We start from the raw sequence: 18,616 nt of genomic DNA on the forward strand, positions 1-18,616 counted from the left end.
TCATGAATTCTAAAATTGATGAGCAGTCATTTAAAATCTGCATTTATATGTTGTTTTTATGTGTCATCAGCAAACAGTCTGATATCAGTTTGAAGATCTACCTTTCTAAATGACTGTCCTCTTGAGGAATGTTTCACTGAATATAGGGATATGTAATGCTTGCTGGGCTTGGAATATATACTTTGACAAAACAGTAGTTTTGATAAAATATACTAGAACATGACAATGAAATAAGACAGAGGGGTCATTTACTTAGAATTTTCAAAGAATTTCCCAAAGCCTGTTTAAGTAACATCAGGTTTGTACTTTCCCATTAGTACTGAAGAGTAGAGATAACAGGTATGCTAACCTTCTAGGAGGTTTGTGCCAATTGTTCAAATCCTATCAGTCTACTTCATATCTAACCATAGACAATGCACTTGGGAAATATTCATATATTTCATTCTGAAGCTTAACCACAATGAATATCCCAAACTGTATCATAAATCCTTGACCCAAACCAAGTCCTTCACATTAATCCCAATCTAGCAACTAAGTGATGGTATTTCTACCAACGCCAATAACAGACAAATGGAACAGATTATCTGGAAATATTTCACAGGTAATAGCCAGATTCATCCCAATATAACATAAGTTTACAGTATTCATCACTTCACATTCTGTAGCACACTGACACCACCAAACCCATGTTACATCAATCTTCAAGGATACTGTAAAACATCACTCAAGTTAATCCATTTTAATACCAGATAAATGTAATAATCACAAACCATTCCATCAAACACACAATGCACATCAGTCATATCAGTCACTTTCCCGTTAGTAATTATAGCATTTTCCCCTTAACTTCTAGGTGATTATGAGCTTCTACAGTCAGACTGTATTTCTGCAACTCTATTGCATCTAAAGTATCATTCAGAGGAATATATTTGCGACTAATTACCTACAAACTTAAAATGGCACACCATGCTCAATCAAAAATAAATATGAAATCAAATCAAAGGAAAAGGAAAAGGAAAAGTTGTGATAAATCATTGTGACAGAATCCATGCGTGATGATAATGTAAGGCATGGCATGGTTAAGGGGACAGATCATTCGAGGTCATGATACAAGGTTCGGTCTGTGCATCAGGTTAATTTCTGGGACATTCAAAGGACAAATAACTAGTCATGGGGGAACTTTAAGCTCATAAAAATAATAAGGACTATTATATTACAAACTTTTGAGACAAACAGAGTATTCAAATAAGATTGTTATCATCAATTTATTCTAACTTTTATGTTTTTTATAACACTGTCTCACAAAAGTTTATTGGAGTCTCCCACCTTTGATGACTATACAACAGTCCTTCACTTCAGACTGGATTGGTGAGTTACACAACATAGCTTTGTGGGTAAATTACATTAATACCCTGTAGGATCTTTACTTTTAGTATTCCTTGCAAAAGAGGTGATTAACCAAAAAAACAAACAAACAAACAAACAAAGGAAAAACTAGTGAGCAATCATTTTAATAGAATAATCAGCAATATGGTTCTCTCAAGTTTTGCATTATCATTTGATGTTTCTAATTCATTCATTTCAAATTAATTTTGTTTTGTTTTGTTTTTTCTTAAGGGGGGGGGGGGCAATATTCCATCTCGTGATGCAGCAGAATTAATTTGAATTACATTTCAATTTTCCTAGGGTCATATCTCATAAAAAGATAGTAACAGTAAAGAGAAATCACGATGATTTTATAACATGCAATCTTACAATGAGTCATGAAAGGAAAAATATTGCAGATGAAATAGATGGCTGTAAATTTTGATAATATTAGCAGTCTTTTTCTTTTTTCTAGATCTACTATCATATAAGAACTAGAAACAAGTTTGGAAAATTGCCCAGTTTAAGCTATTAAAACAAGATTTTCCTATACAAATGAGGGGAAATGGACTAACTAAAGAATAACTGCAATTAGGAGTTCAGAAAAGCATGTCCTTGTACAGACAAATTCAGAAATTGACACAAATGAGTGTTTTATATTGGGTGGAATATTGGTGAAATGGATGTGAGTGATTTATGTACACAATTTCTCTCGGGAGAGATACAACCAAATGGGTTCCAACAAAAACGTGAAAACCATGCACTGTACCTTGACAAAGCCAGGCAGTCTGACATTATTGATGGCCTGTTTGTGGGGGGTGAACATGATAACCAATCATATGAGAGGTTGCATGAGTAATGTCAACCAACCAAAAACCAGGTTTTATGATAGGTTGCATGAGCAATTCAACCAATCAAAAAAAAAATAATAATAATAATGATAAAATAAAGGTTTTATGAATGACTGGACAACATGAATAAATGACTGTATGACTCTATGAGTGGATGGTTCTAGCTACAGGGGAAAAAAGGGGGAATTCAAATAATAATAAATACTTCTACAACTGGATATTCTTTACTTCTACTGTCATTTGCTCAGCACATTACAGATAATGAAATTGGACTGCATGACATTGGAACATTATATACACTTGTATTCCTAAAATCATACCATCATTTATTTACCCAAAAAAATACTGGCAACACAAATTGCAATGATACTGTCTTATATATTATTTTAAAGAAAATAAAGAGAATCTAACAATTCAAGCTACACTGCCAAAATCTACACACCCACACTTGCAGTTTCATTTCAATTATTGAAAACACTAACGAAAGTGGCAGGCAAGAAACAACATTCTACATGCTCCACACACAAAACTATATCTTTTGTCATCAATTAACATACTAAAATGGCTAATAAATCATCAGAAATTTCAGTGAAAATGTGGTACGCCATTTGACTTGTATCATAAAGAGGTTTACAGTTGCTGCAAATGACTACAGATGAAGTTCTTAGGGTAGCAGCATAGAAAACTATAAGCTGCAAGAATTTAACTTGCTAATACTGGGGGAATAAAAAAAAACTATTGTAACTAGCATCAGTAACAAATGTCTGTGTGATACTGTTCCAAAAGTGACAGGGAATTGGTCAGAGTTGAATATGTCAGCTGCATTTGCCTACTTGAAAGCTGGGGCATTATTTTGTCAGATTAACAACATCAACAAATGTTATGATGATCAAGTTAAGTGTCAATGCTTTGATCTGCCATTGATTAATAGTTAGCATATAATTTAAATGCTCATGTGTGCTTTTCCAGTCATGTTGGTTCCTTGCTTCGAGAGGAGCACCCTCGTGCCAATGATGTAAACATAATTAAAATCACATTTTACCGTTATATGACAGTGTGTTTAGTCATTGATAGGTTAAGTGAAGGGTAAGGTAGATGACCATTGATAGATCACCAAATGAGAGGGGAGGTTTATTGGGAAACAAAACTCAGCATTTTATTCATTAACCCCTAGAGTGTCAAGACAAATGATATTAACCAGTTAATGAAGAAGTCTATCACATGTAAGGTCAGGCTTAAATTCACAACTTGACTCTGCAGTTCAGCTTTGGAAATCAGCCTCATCAAAGGACATACTTTCTCATTACATTTACAGGTACTCAGATAATAACAAAATGAAGTCATACATGTAGCTCAAAGTAATTATGACCAAAAAATATTCACAAAAGACAAACAACATGACAAAAGCAGACAGACACAAATATCAACAGTGGCATTAAGCTGAGGAAAGACAGTGTGGAGAATGATAGACACCAGCCATGACAGACTGAGGCAGAAAGAATGAAGACTAAGTGATACAAAAAGAAAGAGAACGCTTCAATCAGACAATGCCAACAGAATTTACGGTCTACAGTAAGGAGCTGAGAAAGTGTCAAAAGTGATAGTAAAAGGAAAGAGATTGACACAGAAAGATAACGAAAAAAACAAACAAACAAGGAGAAACAAACTGACTGACACATTTAAACACAGAAGAAACTAGTAAGAGGACTCTCAGCACAGAGATGGAAAAGACTGAACATAATGTCCTCATAAAATCCAAACACTGATTGTCATACAAGAACAAAAGACTCAATGTGATGAATACCACCTGAACAGCAAGAGACATACAGAAGGAGAAAATGCTAACAATACAAAAGCAGTAACATTCAATTGACAACAACAACAACAAAGTAATAAGGGGCCACAAGTCAGCATCACTGAGACATGGGATGAGATTGATGGAGACATGCTTGGGGTTTTAACCAAGGACGTATGAGAGGGTGGGAGTTTTGAAGAGATTCATCACACATGGAAAAGGATTTCATGGGGGTTTAACAGTGACTGCTGAGGGGAGACGGGACTAACCCATTGTCATGGGAAAAACATGGAGAGTCCGGCTCAAAATCTGCCTCAATTCCATAATCATGATGAGAATAGGTCCATGTAAAGGGAGTTTGGGAGCATGGGTAAGGGGTAATGGGGAGGGGGTAATGGGGAGGGGGGTGAGGGGCAAGTGGTATACAGTCGGGTAGATGCGTGTTAGTTCTCACCCGAGGGGAAGGCTGCGTGGCCTGGATGAGAGTGTGAATGCTGCCGGTGGGTGTGCCAGGCTCAGCCGGGGTAGGCTTATTCAGACTTACGGTACTGGAGGATGGTGAAGGGTGCATCCTGTAGCGACACTCCAGCACGTTACGGATGGCACAGAAGCAGGCTGGCAGGAAGATGAAGAGGAATACAGCATGATGGCTCATGTGCATAATAGTCATTCCATGTATTGTGATTTGTGAAAATTGCCAAAATATGTTAAGTAGATAGAGAGTTCCAGGCTCCCATCATGTGACTATTTCATAGAATGTGTCTTGCGTATCAATGCCTCAAAAACAACTTGTGGTACATATTATGTGGTTCATATAGCACATATTTGAGATGAGGGCTTACATTGTGTGAAAGTTGAAAGCTAACTGACTAAAATGTATTCATCAAATTTTCTTCTAGAGAGCTTTGCATTCAAATTCAGAAGATTTCACCTTGTCTTCATCCGTGCTATGAAATATCTGATTATGTAGGGGATTCTCAAATGATATGAGCTTCATGAGAAACATGAGATAACAATAACTGATATACATCTATGATGATCTCCTTTACCATCATCATAATCATAATTATCAATTTCAGAAAACAATTTGAGGCTAAATATCATAAATATTAGCTGACTGAAGAAAAAAAAGCACATACAGAGGAATAAGAATACTTCTTCTTTTCGTGTGGCATACTGTGCCTGGTTGATACCATTTGCTGACTATTGCTAGTCACCTGGGGCAAACCACGAGGGGTCGACATCATTCCCCCATTTTTTTTGTGTAGGCAGGTGGGGGACCACTTCACTGGGGGCCACTTCACTGGGTTACCATCCTGCTCTTTGCAATGAATGAATGAAGTAGGTTCTTTTACGTGCTTGAGTTGTGATTCCCTCACACTCGGGACCTTTATTTTATGTCCTATCCGAGGGACAGAGTGTTTTGCCTCTGACTAGAGGGGGCGTTATGATCACACATAACATCGTTCAGCTAGTCTCTAGAATCAAACTGGGCTCCCTTGGACCTGGAGGCAGACACGCTACCGAGGGAGCCAAGTCGTAACCCTATAAAAATACTCACTCAGCCTGAGGCACTGCCTGAGGATTCCGCCCCGTGCCACACTCTTCTCCGCCTCCAGCTCGCCAAAGTTCTGGTTGCTAGCGAAGACGAGAACATCGACCAGGTTCATGATGCGGTTGATGAAGGAGATGCCGACGTCGAGAGGTAAGTTCTGGGTGGGCTCTACGATATCTGGATCCTGCTGCTGCTTGGTGGATGAAAGACACAGGAGAAAAGGAGGATGCAGACATTAGGAAAACCTTGTTATGTATGATCCACCAGTTTACACTTCACCCAAAGGTAACTCTTCACTCCCTCCCTTCCACCCCATCCCACCCCCCCCCCCCAAAAAAAAAGACAAAAAAAAACCCCAAAAAACATGATGTATATAACAAGGAAAAAAATATAACACTTCTTATGGCATAAATACACATTTCCTTTTGTTGCAATAAACAACACACAAAGTTTGTGACTCAGGGCACTTGGGTTGAATATGCCATCAGGCAAAGTGATCAGGGACTATGTTTATAAACTGTGTAGTAAAAAGAAGAAAAAAAGGCTGCCTGGGATAGAACCCTGTAAGCATCTACCAGTAGGAGAAGGCCAATCAAGAGCAAAGAATAATGACTGGATAAAAGCGGCAATCCGCAACATACATAAGGTAGCTGGAGTGAAGAACCTTATCAATTTATTCAAGTACAAGTTCTGAATAACCTGCAAGATCAAGAAATTATTTGACTGATTACTATAAAGGAGTAAAGGCATGGGAAATATAACCCTCACTTGATAAGATATTCACATTTGTTTATCTTTGTGGAACTAAAAAAATCAGAAACAAACAGGAGAAGAATATCTTTATATCTCAACTAACTGCTTTAATGCTGGAACCTGTTGGTTGTAGACTACAGGTTTCAAAATCTCAATGGTAATGGTTTAATTCAATTTTCTGGGCAAAATAGTGTCAGCTTTAGTAAGGAAGATGCATAAAATAAGCAGTCAATCTTCTTCTGGTGTTCACAGATTTCTGTCTAAATCACACCCTCTCCCATCACAAGAAGCAGATGAAGTATGACTTGTAGCAAAATAATGCACTTGCATGTTAGTTCTAGTTTTTGTCATAATTTTGATTCTTAATAAGCTTCGCCCTTGCTTGATGGCTAATATTTTCATGATAATATATAAAAAGAAATAATAATTCTGCATTACTTGGTGCACATTAATTTTCAATTTTATTGACATTGATGATAATAACAGAAATGACAATAGTAAAAATTAACAACGCACAGTAGTATTATCATTGCTACTACCGAGAATATCCTTTATTCTTGTTATCATTATCATCATCCCCAATATTACTGCTATAATAATCAATACTCATTGAGTACTAGAAAGTGTGCTATATTTACAAGTAAAGCGGAATGCCCACTGTGCAACCTGAGCCTGCGAGCTGGTGTGAGCTGTATGGGGTACCAAGTGTTTTGTCACAAAATGATGTCATTTCATCAACGAAATGTTCATTTCGTAACAAAATGAACATTTCATCGACAAAATGATATTTCGTAACGCAATGATCATTTCGTTACCAAATGTTCATTTTGTCAACAAAATGACAGATTTCATAACGAAATAGGCCATGCGACACTTGGCGCCCCATACAGCTTGCACCAGCTCACAGGCTCAGGTCGCACAGTGGGTATTCTGCTTAAGTCTCCATGTGATTCTGGCACTACAGGATCAGCACACTGGTGCTGACTGAAACTCGGAGGCCACATAAAGGGTTATACCCTGCAAGATGCCTGCAGCAGACTACATGTATATTATTAAAGCTGAAGCTGAAGTTAAAAGCTGATCATGCAAACTCTTACATTTGACAGACACTGCTGTCAGTTGTGTAACCAACGAAACCAAAGAATGTATTGCAAATATCCTGCTATTGTCAAAGAAGTCAGGATCTACTGTTTATTTGGCTGGCCAGACATCTCCTTGGTTTGACAATGCCTCACTCCTCCCATCTGTACCTCTGAGAAAATAATAGCATAAGGGGGGCTATACTCAAATAACTATACAATGCTGTCATAGAAGTTCCCGCATGACTTTTTCTCATGTCAAAACCTTTTGCCTCTGTATAGCAAAAGTGCTTCCAGTAACGTTACCCCAGAGAATTCACTACATACAACATTGTGACATTTGAGAGACAGCAAAGTTGCAAGCAGCAAATTAATTCTATTAATTCTATTAATTCTATCCAATTATCATTTGTCCCTACATCAGCTAAGGCCTCACTTCTTAACCAGAACTCTCTCAGATGCCATGATATCAGAAAAAAAAATGTATTCTATCTAACTGGGCCTAAAACAAAGAAACAAAAAACTTATAGGAGCCAAAGTTGGCCTCAGCTTAAAAAGGGTTGAAAAGTGTTGAGCTAAGGCACTAGCTGTGTACAGTATGTATTACTGAGGGTCTTTGCATCACAAGTTGTAAATTCAACTTGAGTCAAATCAACAAATAACTTCCTGTAATGAGATTCAAGAGGGATTAAGCCTAAAAAGAGTGGGGGTACCATGATGCCCCCACCCTGACACAAGTTTCATGATTACTTTGAAATGCAAGATTTTGCAATTACCCACTCACAACAATTTCTTTAGAGTCTCACCCATCTTCTGGTATCACATTCATGCCAATCCTGTGCAGATTTGTGGGGTCAGGATACATTTTAGGGTCCTATGTCACTATTCTTTTTTATTTGTGTACAAAAGGCATGCACAAAAATGAAGAACTCAATATACTGCTTATAAACAGTGCAAAAAAGGCTCTGCTCCATTAAAGTGTGTTAAAGTATAACAGAAATGAATTAAATAAACCATCAGTAATATTACTAAAACAGTATGAAAAAAAAAAGAAAAAAAGAAACATCAGAGAAAGTTCATAATTTGATGCTTATCTTTAAGTTTTTGTTTTGTTTTGTTTTGTTTTGTTTTGTTTGGTTTTGTTATTTTGTTTAGCTATTACCAGGAGATATGTAATAGTATTACAAACATTTTCCTTTGCATCTAAAAACAGCAAAATAAAAGTATATTACAGAAATAGAGGAAATCATTGAGATTTTACCCATTACCTATTCAAGTCCAAACTAGCTCGCAGATTAAATAGAATTCACGAGGCAATTTCATGACTACTCCACATTTGAGCTTAAAAAAAGATAAGATCTGACTGACTGACTTGCTGGTTATGTACCACACTGTTAACGTTCAAGATGATAAATACCTTGTTTCTTCACTGTTTATCATATATCTAAATCCTTTCTGTTTACTTGCCTTGATAAGGATGATTCAAAAATTGTGTCTACAAAAATCAATAATTGAATTGAAATTGTATATGTAAGTTATGAATATTAATCAGAGCTTATCAAAGTAGATTACGCTAGAGTCATTTATACTAATGCAATCATTAAACATTCTGCACAACCTAACACATCAAATGGAATGGGTTTAAATCTTAATCAAATGAAGAGAAATAATAGAATGCACAAAAACTACCATATTTGCATGATTAACGACTCTAATTGGAATGTCATTTTTATTTTCAAACTAATTTGATACGCCCTCTAGGCAAGCAAGTCAGACGCTATGCGTGTGCAAAATTTGGTGGCAATCGAACAAGCAATAGCCGAGATATCATGCCCTCTCCTAATCTTTCTTGAAGGTAAAAATGTGTATGTGTGTGCATTGCTGCAGATTGTGATTAATCTACAAGACTTGGTTTTGTGAGCACTATCTGAACCAGTAAAGAGAACATCCAGAAAGGATAGTAATATGGTACTTCCAAACAATCATTGAGCAAGGTACAACATATTGTGCAAAAGATGTACTTTTAAAGAAGACAATGCTAGTGAAATAAGTGCAATTTTACACAAGAAATTCAGATTAAAAGGATTCAAAATTCAAGGTGTAAAGATGTTAGTTGCAATTTTCACAAGCTTGTGCATCTTTTACTGCAAATATTCCCCTGAAATTGGTGCAAGACAATGTGACAGTAATTTCATATATCTTGTCTTCTAATTGTCACTTTCATAAAAGCTAACTATTGCCATGTATATGTATATGTTGATAAGCTTGCGGTCAATACTTGCACTCGCACAATACTTGTTTACAACTTTCTTTCGTATTTAACCGACTCCTCATAAAAAAAGAAAAAAAAATATATATATAGTGAAGATAGGGTAGTTTGCTGTCCAATATGAATACAGTGTTAGCAGAATCAATGTGTGCTTACACACAAATTACTGTATACGCTGAATATTTCGTGAGGTTTTTATTTTTGCAAATTTCGCGAGTCAGGTGGTTTTTCGCGAAGTTAAAGACACGTGAAAACAATGACTCTGATCCCGACTTAAATGTGACGCACACGTATACATTTCTCCATTCGGTACTGCACTCCATGATCATGAATTTAACCTCTCGCGAAATTGTCGGGAAGACCCGATTCGTGAAAATTTAGACTCCCTAAATATATGGTGTATACAGTATTTAGTGATACCTTTCATTCCGTGGGAATGTTATCGGAAGAAATGAACGATCAAATTCTTCAGATCTTCTAACCAACATAACCAAGAAAAAGACTTCATAGTCCTGTATATTTTAGTGATTCGTGCAAAAAATATTGGCTAGAACTGACTCATCATGTTCTGGCATAATCATCATCACACCCCATTACCAAAATGGGCAACTCTCAATTGTTGTTAAATTTTTGGTTAAATTCATTATGGAAGATTAAAAAAAAAATCAGGGGAAAAATGTTAATTTGATACAAAAACATTAACTACACTGTATAATCTTCAAAACATGTCAATATACAAATCAATAACAATAAAGCACTCTAAAAGGATTTTAGATAATTCTGCATCTGAAATAAACGATAGTAAATTACTAGAATAAGGCTGGAGTGAACAAGAAATTATTCTACTACCTTAAAAAACATTAAAAATGAATGATAAAACTATAATAAAAAGAAACAAAATCAAACCACATAAATGTGGGCTATGGGACTTAATGGTGTAAGTATAACCTGTAGGTAAAATGGTAAAATATACTATTCCAACTTGAACCTGTGCATTTTTTGAAAGCCTGGTCTTAATCAAATTGTCATGAATATAAACTACTCATTGATTCAAAACAGTGTTAGCGCTATGTTGTCATCAAGTGCAACTTGAATGTTAATGCCTGAAACGCAAACTTTAAGATAACACAAAGGCAATAATCGAAATGTGTGATGTGCTTATTTGTTGTGATAAACACAGACTCTGACAGAGCACATAATTTTTTCTTTCTAATATGATAATGATGCAAATTAACACATCAGAGAGGCATGTGGAAGCAGTTTCTGAGATGGCAGTCCATGTGTGCATGCTTTCTATTGGAGCAGATTAAAAAAAAAAAATAGCAGTAATCTGCCATGCATCTATGTATGCAGTCAACGTTCACACTTTACATAGAATAGGGGCATCATGATGATATCCTGCTGATCACAAGGCTGTAGAGAAAGAAAAAAGTCATCACCACAAAATATGTACACTGTAAGTATCATGGGCTAACGGTTAGGAATGCATCATTCTTCAAAGTATCTTCATTATCTGTCGAAAGGAGAAGGACAGGTCTCGACCAAAGAATTCTATAATACAGAGACTTGTTAGTAGCAAAGCTTCACTTCTCTTGTTACCTCACTCTGATGTATTCTCCCTCTTCATTCAAGAGAAATCTAGTAGAGCACACGACAATTAGTCTATGTTTTAATAACAGATCTCTCAAATTTTATCTTACTTTTTTTTTTTTTAATCAGATGGAGGAGCAGTTTGGATTTATGTGTGCATGCCACAATTACAAATTATATCATCTACAGTAATACAGTTATAACTTTCTCAGAAGACAGATTTCAGAATACATACATTCACATGTACTGTAATATCTTATGTTAAAAGCAAATCCTTGGCATTTAATCTCAAAAAAAAAAAAAAAAAACAATCAAAAAAAACAATCCATGCCTTATTTACTAACTATGCACCAGATGCCAAGTCATGTCTGCCATATTCAGCTCCTAGCCAAGACAGCAAATGACTGTCTGCTTTGTTTGTTTTCTTAGGTGCCCTGTCTCTCTTTCTGTTCTTGTTTGTCATCACTATGGCATGCAGAACCATCCATAACCATTGCTGACCCAAGAAGCTTATATGACTAATGTACTATAGACAAGATGAATGGTACAACACCATTTCCATGAATTCCATGTTTCTCTGTAGTCTAACAGTATTAAAGGATTAATGGGGCAAATAATTCTGCCTACAGTCAGCACCTTGTACATTTCACCGGTTTAGTCCCAGATTTTCGGCAGTGTTACACTGCCGAAAACGGAACGCTAGATGCACTATTCAATAACTTTTCGGGTAGCGTCTCATTGCTCAAATCAACATGATATGGATTGTGTTAGCCATTATCATATCAATTTGGCACTGACATGCACCCATGGCTGCACATGTCACTATCGTATGTGTGTGTGTATTTAATAGTAACACTGACATGTATTTTATGTCGGCAAAGCAGGACGTTGCAAAAAACACGACTCTACAGTTTCTGCTAAAATTGTATATACTTCTCATCTCACACAGTAGTCATGTAATTTCCCATTTATGTTAAAAAAGAAAAGAGGAAAAAAACAAAACACCTATGACTAGGGCAGGGAAGGGGCGGGGAAGGGGCGGGGAAGGGGTGGGGAAGGGGCAGGAAGGGGGCGGGGAAGGGGCGGGGAAGGGGCAGTGATGGTATACTAACATTCCTGGATGTGGCAGCTGAGAGGAGTGGGAGGATTCCACCACAGGAGTAGATGAGGACATCCATGATCTGTGATATCATCTGGGTCACATTCTGAACAAAGATGGTGTTCTCTCCCGCATTCACATAGTCAATGACTGTCCTGGTGCTGTGGCTGTGAGGAGAAAAGAACCAAGATGAGGGAGGTAAAGTAACATATCAAACTGTAACTCTTAGGCCCGAATTCACGAAGGTGGTACAAATGAAACCATGGTTTAAACCATGGACAAAAACCATGGAGCGCCAAGTGTCGCATGGAATATTTTGTTACGAAATTGCTCATTTCGTCGACAAAATGACCGTTTCGTTAACGAAATTACCATTTCGTGGACGAAATGTTCATTTAGTTACAAAATATTATCATTTCATTACAAAATAATAATTTCATCGACGAAATGACGAAATTTCATAACGCAATATTCCATGTGACACTTGGCGCTCCATGGTTTTTGTCCATGGTTTAAACCATGGTTTCATTTGTACCACCTTCGTGAATTCGGGCCATATAGTTGTTTGAAGGCTTTCTTTGAGCACCAGGCCTGGGTGAAGAAACTAAAAATACTACAAATTATATACAATGCTTTCAGCAGTACAGAAAGGTAAAGGAATAGTACAAAGTAGAATTGGATAGTATTCAAACATAATGAAACATAATATGATAAAGAAACACAATCAAATGAAGCATACATTAAAAGAAAAGAAGGCACAGTGAAGAGGCAAGATGAAAAGAGAATATGGATGAAATGCATTACCGTAAGGCATACAGGAGTAGAATGCCATTCCATTCTCTCTTTTAGATTTGGTATGCCTTTTTCTTGCTGGCCATTTATTAACAATACTTTCATCTTTATTCTATCAGCATGATGCTAGAGTTTTGTATCAAGCCTCACCTCCTCCAGACCTGGACATCTGTCTCTATGGCAAACAGCAGGTCGGACATCATCCTCTGGTGCATGTGAGACCACTGGAATTCTGGGATACGGTAGGGAGCCTGGATATCGTCGACATGGTAAACAAACAAAGAAAAAACAAACATGGCGTTAACCAATGCCAATGAGTGACATAATCAGAGGCTTTTTAAAATCCTGCCAAAAGGGACAGTAATAAAGTCAACTTTCTGTATGAGTTAGACTAGTTTACCTCAAGGGTTTTCAAACTGAATATGTCCTTTCAAAATGTCCATGGGGCTCTTAAGCCTTATGTGGAACTATATAAAACAATTTTAAAAGCGAGTTTGAGGTGTCCAATTGGTTGGAATTCATGAACATGTGCATTGTACAAAGCACTCTGAATAGTTTCTAGCTCTTAACAAATCCAACAAATGTGAACACAAAGATATTGAAAACTTGCACTGACATACTGTGTTCAAGGTATTCAATCATGAACTGTGGGCATCTGTACAATTTGTCAAAACACACCAACATTCAGAAGCTGTTGTTGCAGTGAGATAATGCATCTACGGCAGAACACAAAGGGTGCACTGCGACACACGACTTTGTTACCGACCCCCCCCCCCACCCCCACCCCCCCCCCAAAAAAAAAACACAACAAAACAAAACAAAACAAAAATACGTCAAAAACGAGGAGTTGAATGCAGTGTCTTTAGAAACTATTTGTTTGTATTCCTTTCCATACAAAAATAAAATCCTGACAACCATGCAATAAAAGGGAGCTAGAAGCATAAATGAAACAGCATAGAAACTAGTCAGGATCTCACTAACTTCACCACTGATCATTACCCACCTTAAACAGATATTTTGATACAAAACTCTAAAAAGAAAATTAAATTTTTGTACTTATGAATACACTGTATCTGCAAAGTATCTTGCATAACCCAAGGTTACTTGAATGCAATAATTGCACACTACTTGTCTGTGAGTATGCTTGCAATGAATTTTTTGCTGCATTCACTTAACAAGGTGCGTGTGGTTGTTTGGGGTTTTTCTTTTCTTTGCTTTTTGCTTTTTGTTGTTGCTTTTTTTGTCACATTATTCCTGGGACTACACTGCTTAAATGCACTGTATACTGTAACTTTGCATTTCTGTTTGGGATCACACTTTAGCATTGCATTTTCCTTCTTTACTGAAGTACTGCAAATGACAACTACTAAACCAATCCAAACGAAGGTTTTACAACGAAGGTTTTACTAAAACTCTGATTCTCAACACTGACCATTTCTCTGAACTGTTATCGTTACAATTCAACTGAACTCAATTTATCTTTTTCCAAAATAAAAACCAAAATAAAAGAACATGAATTTGCATGAGGTCAACTAGCAGAATGTCAGAGTATACATAAAACATGACACAAATACACAGGTAGAGGAATTATACTTACATCACTATAAGATGACTAAAACAGATGAAAAAGAAAATGTTATTTATATGTAAAAATAAGAATCATAAATATTGATTCTACTCTCAGATGGATGTATATGCTGACTTTCTCTCATGCTTCATAAATACAAATGCAGGAGTATTGAAAGAGTGTACATAGCTATTGTACACTTTGTACCTACACTATGGAATAGTGGACTCTCTGTTCAGGAAGCAGAAGTATGCCTAAAATAAATGCTAATTGAATAATCGCAATGGTAGATTATTTTGCATGACATGTGGTGCAAGACTCTGCATTAAAAAGATGGACAGGCTGACCCACACACTCCATTGTGTATTCTGTCTGTACCAAATCTTTAATACACTTTCCAGTTCATTGGTTCCATACAAGGGAAATACAGGCTACAGTAAGTGTAGTCTTGGGGGAAATATACCACATGAAGCTGTCAAAATGATCCCTTTTAAAATATAGCCTCTTTCAAGGACAACATTACACCACATGCACATGAAGGCGAGGTTTGACTCAAAGTTTTTGACGCAAAGTCACAATAAACTTATGGCAAAATATTCCCTAAAGTATTTGTTTTGGTTTATCATGCCATCTCATTCTCAGTGCCCTCACCTCACCCTCGTGAGGAGACTGAGAGCACAGTCAGTTCTATTCCAAACAAATCTACAGGCTTTTTATCAGCAGTGGATTCTATGGTCCTTGTCACATTTTATTATTGTGTTTCCTCATAGATAGTCCATGAAATTCCAAACTAGGTGTGGATTTACACAGTCCTCAATCAGTCATGCTAGGTAGGTTTCAGACAGATTCTTTAGCAAGAAATATCATTAGGAAGACAATATGTGATTAAAGGAAAATAACCCGATAAGAGTGTAAAAAAGGAATGTCTTTTGTCATTTGCTGGTTCACAGCATTAGTAAGAAATGGTGCACCAGATAACATGAGGCAAAAAGAACACACTGTCATCCACAAAGAAGGCAACCAATCTAGACGTTAGCGGTACATGATGCAATTGACTGTGTGTCAACAGCTACACATGTTAACACATCACCTGAGTATCCACAGCAGCTACCAGACATACACACACATGTGAGCAGAAAACCCTGAATTCTATGATTTGGGTTCTGCAGAAGGAGGGGGCAACCAATGTTTCTTGTGAATTGAAAGCCTGGTGAGATGAAGTAATCTGTTCCTCCAATTTTCTCAGATTCTGTGAAACAAAAAGGCCTAGAACTGTGGAGCACCTATCCATGTTTATACTCAACTGCCTGAGCAAGGAGAGCTTTATAAGTAAGAGGGTTAGAGTTGCTAACTCAAGCACAGTCCCACGTAGAAATAGCAGGTGATGACATCAGTGTCTACTTTTTTTTATAGAAAGCATGTTAAAAATCTAAAATTCTGAAACTTTGATTAATTTTAATCAAACTTTGCATTATTTAGTCTAAACAATGTTTATGAGGATATTTCTAGCTCATGACAACAGCAGAAAAAAGACTGATGAAACCTAATAATGCAATGATTTGAAAGAAGTTGTTACATGACACTGGTGTTTTCCTTCAGTCAAGCCCTACTTCTCACACTTGGGAGAAATGAGGATGGGATGACATAACTGTGTGGAAGAGGAATTTGCATGACACAGCCCACATTCCTGTGTGCCCATCTACAGAGCCAAGATTTCTTTTTTATAGATGATTTATCAAAACTAACAGAAGACCAAAATGAATTTCATAGTGACGAGGAGAACAAAAATATGGGTGTGACTGGTTGGGGGGGGGGGGGGGGGGAGGTAGCTTTTGGAAACCTACGAAAGTACAATTTTGATGCTTTCTAGACCGAGTCTACCCTTGTCTACAAAAATGAAGAGACTAAGTGATGTACAGTATGTACATTAAAAAAAAAAAAAATCAACAGTGGTGAGGCTCTACTTGGTGTTGGTGCTTTCAGTGGAGGGTATTTAATGTTTTGGTTCTGGTTACCTGGTGGGGTCCTGGGCTGAAGACCCGCTGGGTGGGCGTGTCCCCTCCCCGCTCCCCCCACTGGCACCCACCTCCATCTGGCGCACCTGCTCCTCAAGGGGCAACTGGGTGTTGAAGTCAGCCTGGAGGATCTGCTCGTTAGTGGTGATGTTGGCCAGCGGGAGAACAGCTGGGCTGTCGTTGGAGGGACTGGTGCTCTGTGCATTGACACAAGATGGCCACAGTGTGGAAAGGTGCAGCTGTGTTACGTGAACAATTGGACACTGCAAAACTGCTCAGTACACAGTGTGCTGAGAGTACAGTAATGTGTTGTAATTTGTAACCAACCACCATGTTATCCTGATAAGTTGCCAAAATTGAAGTGAAGACCAACCAGAAAATGGATAATCAGCAGCAGCAGCAGTTTCATGGTAAAGGGTCACAACTGTAAAGGTGTCAGATGAAATTGTCAGGTGTACAATCATGTGTAGATTGCATAAGGTGGAAGGTGTTGTGTAATGGTCACACTACTGCACAGAGCTTGAAGTGTAGATTTGCTATGCCATTCATTGTTATGCTATACAGTGTACCATTCCGGTAGCTGTAAATGTAAAAATTGATGATTGCAAAGTGTAACATTTACTGTGTAAGTTTCAACCTTCATGTGCCAAGGTATTTTAGCTGGAGTTTGTCATGCCATCCAATTTTCCCATTCATTAAAATCACCCCAGAACTTGACTATAATATGAATGAGATATCCCACTCAGGTCTAACAACATCATAGTCCCACACAAAGGTCAAAATGCTATAATAGCCAAGGACATAAGCAAGGGCCAGAAGCCACCAATATTTATGAAATGATATGTTTTGGTGGCCTGATTGAGCCACCAAAATTTGTGAAAGTGCACATCATTTTTATGTGTTTATCTCATCAAGAGAAGTATGGAATTGCTTGCAGCTCAGTGTTAGATATATTGTAACTGCACACATTTCAGCCAGCTGCCACAACCAGAGTTGCGAGATCATCACTAGTCTTCACGGCCACACTCAGTTTATTTTACAGCAAAATTTGGCCCAACTAATTTTTTCTTATGGTCACATATTCATGATGAAATTTTATCAATCTAAAATTAGAATAAAGTACACTTCTGCATTGAATACTATCATTTCAGAATATGTGGTGTCATGGAAAAAACAAAACAAAAACAAATTATGCCTCAATTCAAAATTGAATATGTTATACAAATGTACTTGGAGAACTAAGTCACTGTACATGGTACAATGTATTCAAAAGCCCTTTATAATACCTGCTAATTTTCATGGAGTTATCATGCTTTATAATTGTGTGAATGTTTAGTTAAATTATTTCATTTTCATTTTTTTTTTGAATAATAGTATGTGGCTTTTGCTGCACTCTATTTCTTTCAGGACACTGAATTTCATTGTTGGGTCACCAAAAAACAACAACAACAAAAAAAGTTAGTGTGGAGCCTTGCAATAGAGAAAGGGAGGACTGAATAATATCCATTCATTGCCAAACCAAAGTTTCAAGACACCTTGTGCCGCTTGGCAAAGAAAACAATTCAGTGGAAGTGCCAATGGTAAATAAAAGACACTGAGTTTTAAGTGTGGAAATCATACACTGTGATGTGTACACTGTATTGTGGATGTGTCACTGGTAAATAAAGCACAGTAAGGGTCAAAGTATAGACACACTGTGAAGTGTACACTGTATTGTGGATACATCATTAGTAAATAAAGCAAAGTAAGGGTCAAGTGTAGTTACACTGTGAAGTGTACACTGTATTGTGGATACATCATTAGTAAATAAAGCAAAGTAAGGGTCAAGTGTAGTTACACTGTGAAGTGTACACTGTATTGTGGATGTGTCACTGGTAAATAAAGCA

At 37.1% G+C, this 18,616-nt stretch overlaps 1 protein-coding gene across 1 annotated transcript in view; it reads right to left on the bottom strand.

Moving 5' to 3' along the window:
- LOC140234698 (neurobeachin-like) overlaps positions 1 to 18,616 on the bottom strand; it is a 421,843-nt gene that overhangs the window by 219,855 nt on the left and 183,372 nt on the right. Inside the window, 6 exon segments of the mRNA XM_072314734.1 lie at positions 4,466 to 4,626; positions 5,573 to 5,756; positions 12,370 to 12,523; positions 13,299 to 13,399; positions 16,731 to 16,780; positions 16,783 to 16,927. Coding sequence (XP_072170835.1) covers positions 4,466 to 4,626; positions 5,573 to 5,756; positions 12,370 to 12,523; positions 13,299 to 13,399; positions 16,731 to 16,780; positions 16,783 to 16,927 — 795 coding nt within the window.

This window comes from Diadema setosum, chromosome 11 (genome assembly GCF_964275005.1).
Source record: "Diadema setosum chromosome 11, eeDiaSeto1, whole genome shotgun sequence".
Taxonomy (NCBI): Eukaryota; Metazoa; Echinodermata; class Echinoidea; order Diadematoida; family Diadematidae; genus Diadema; species Diadema setosum.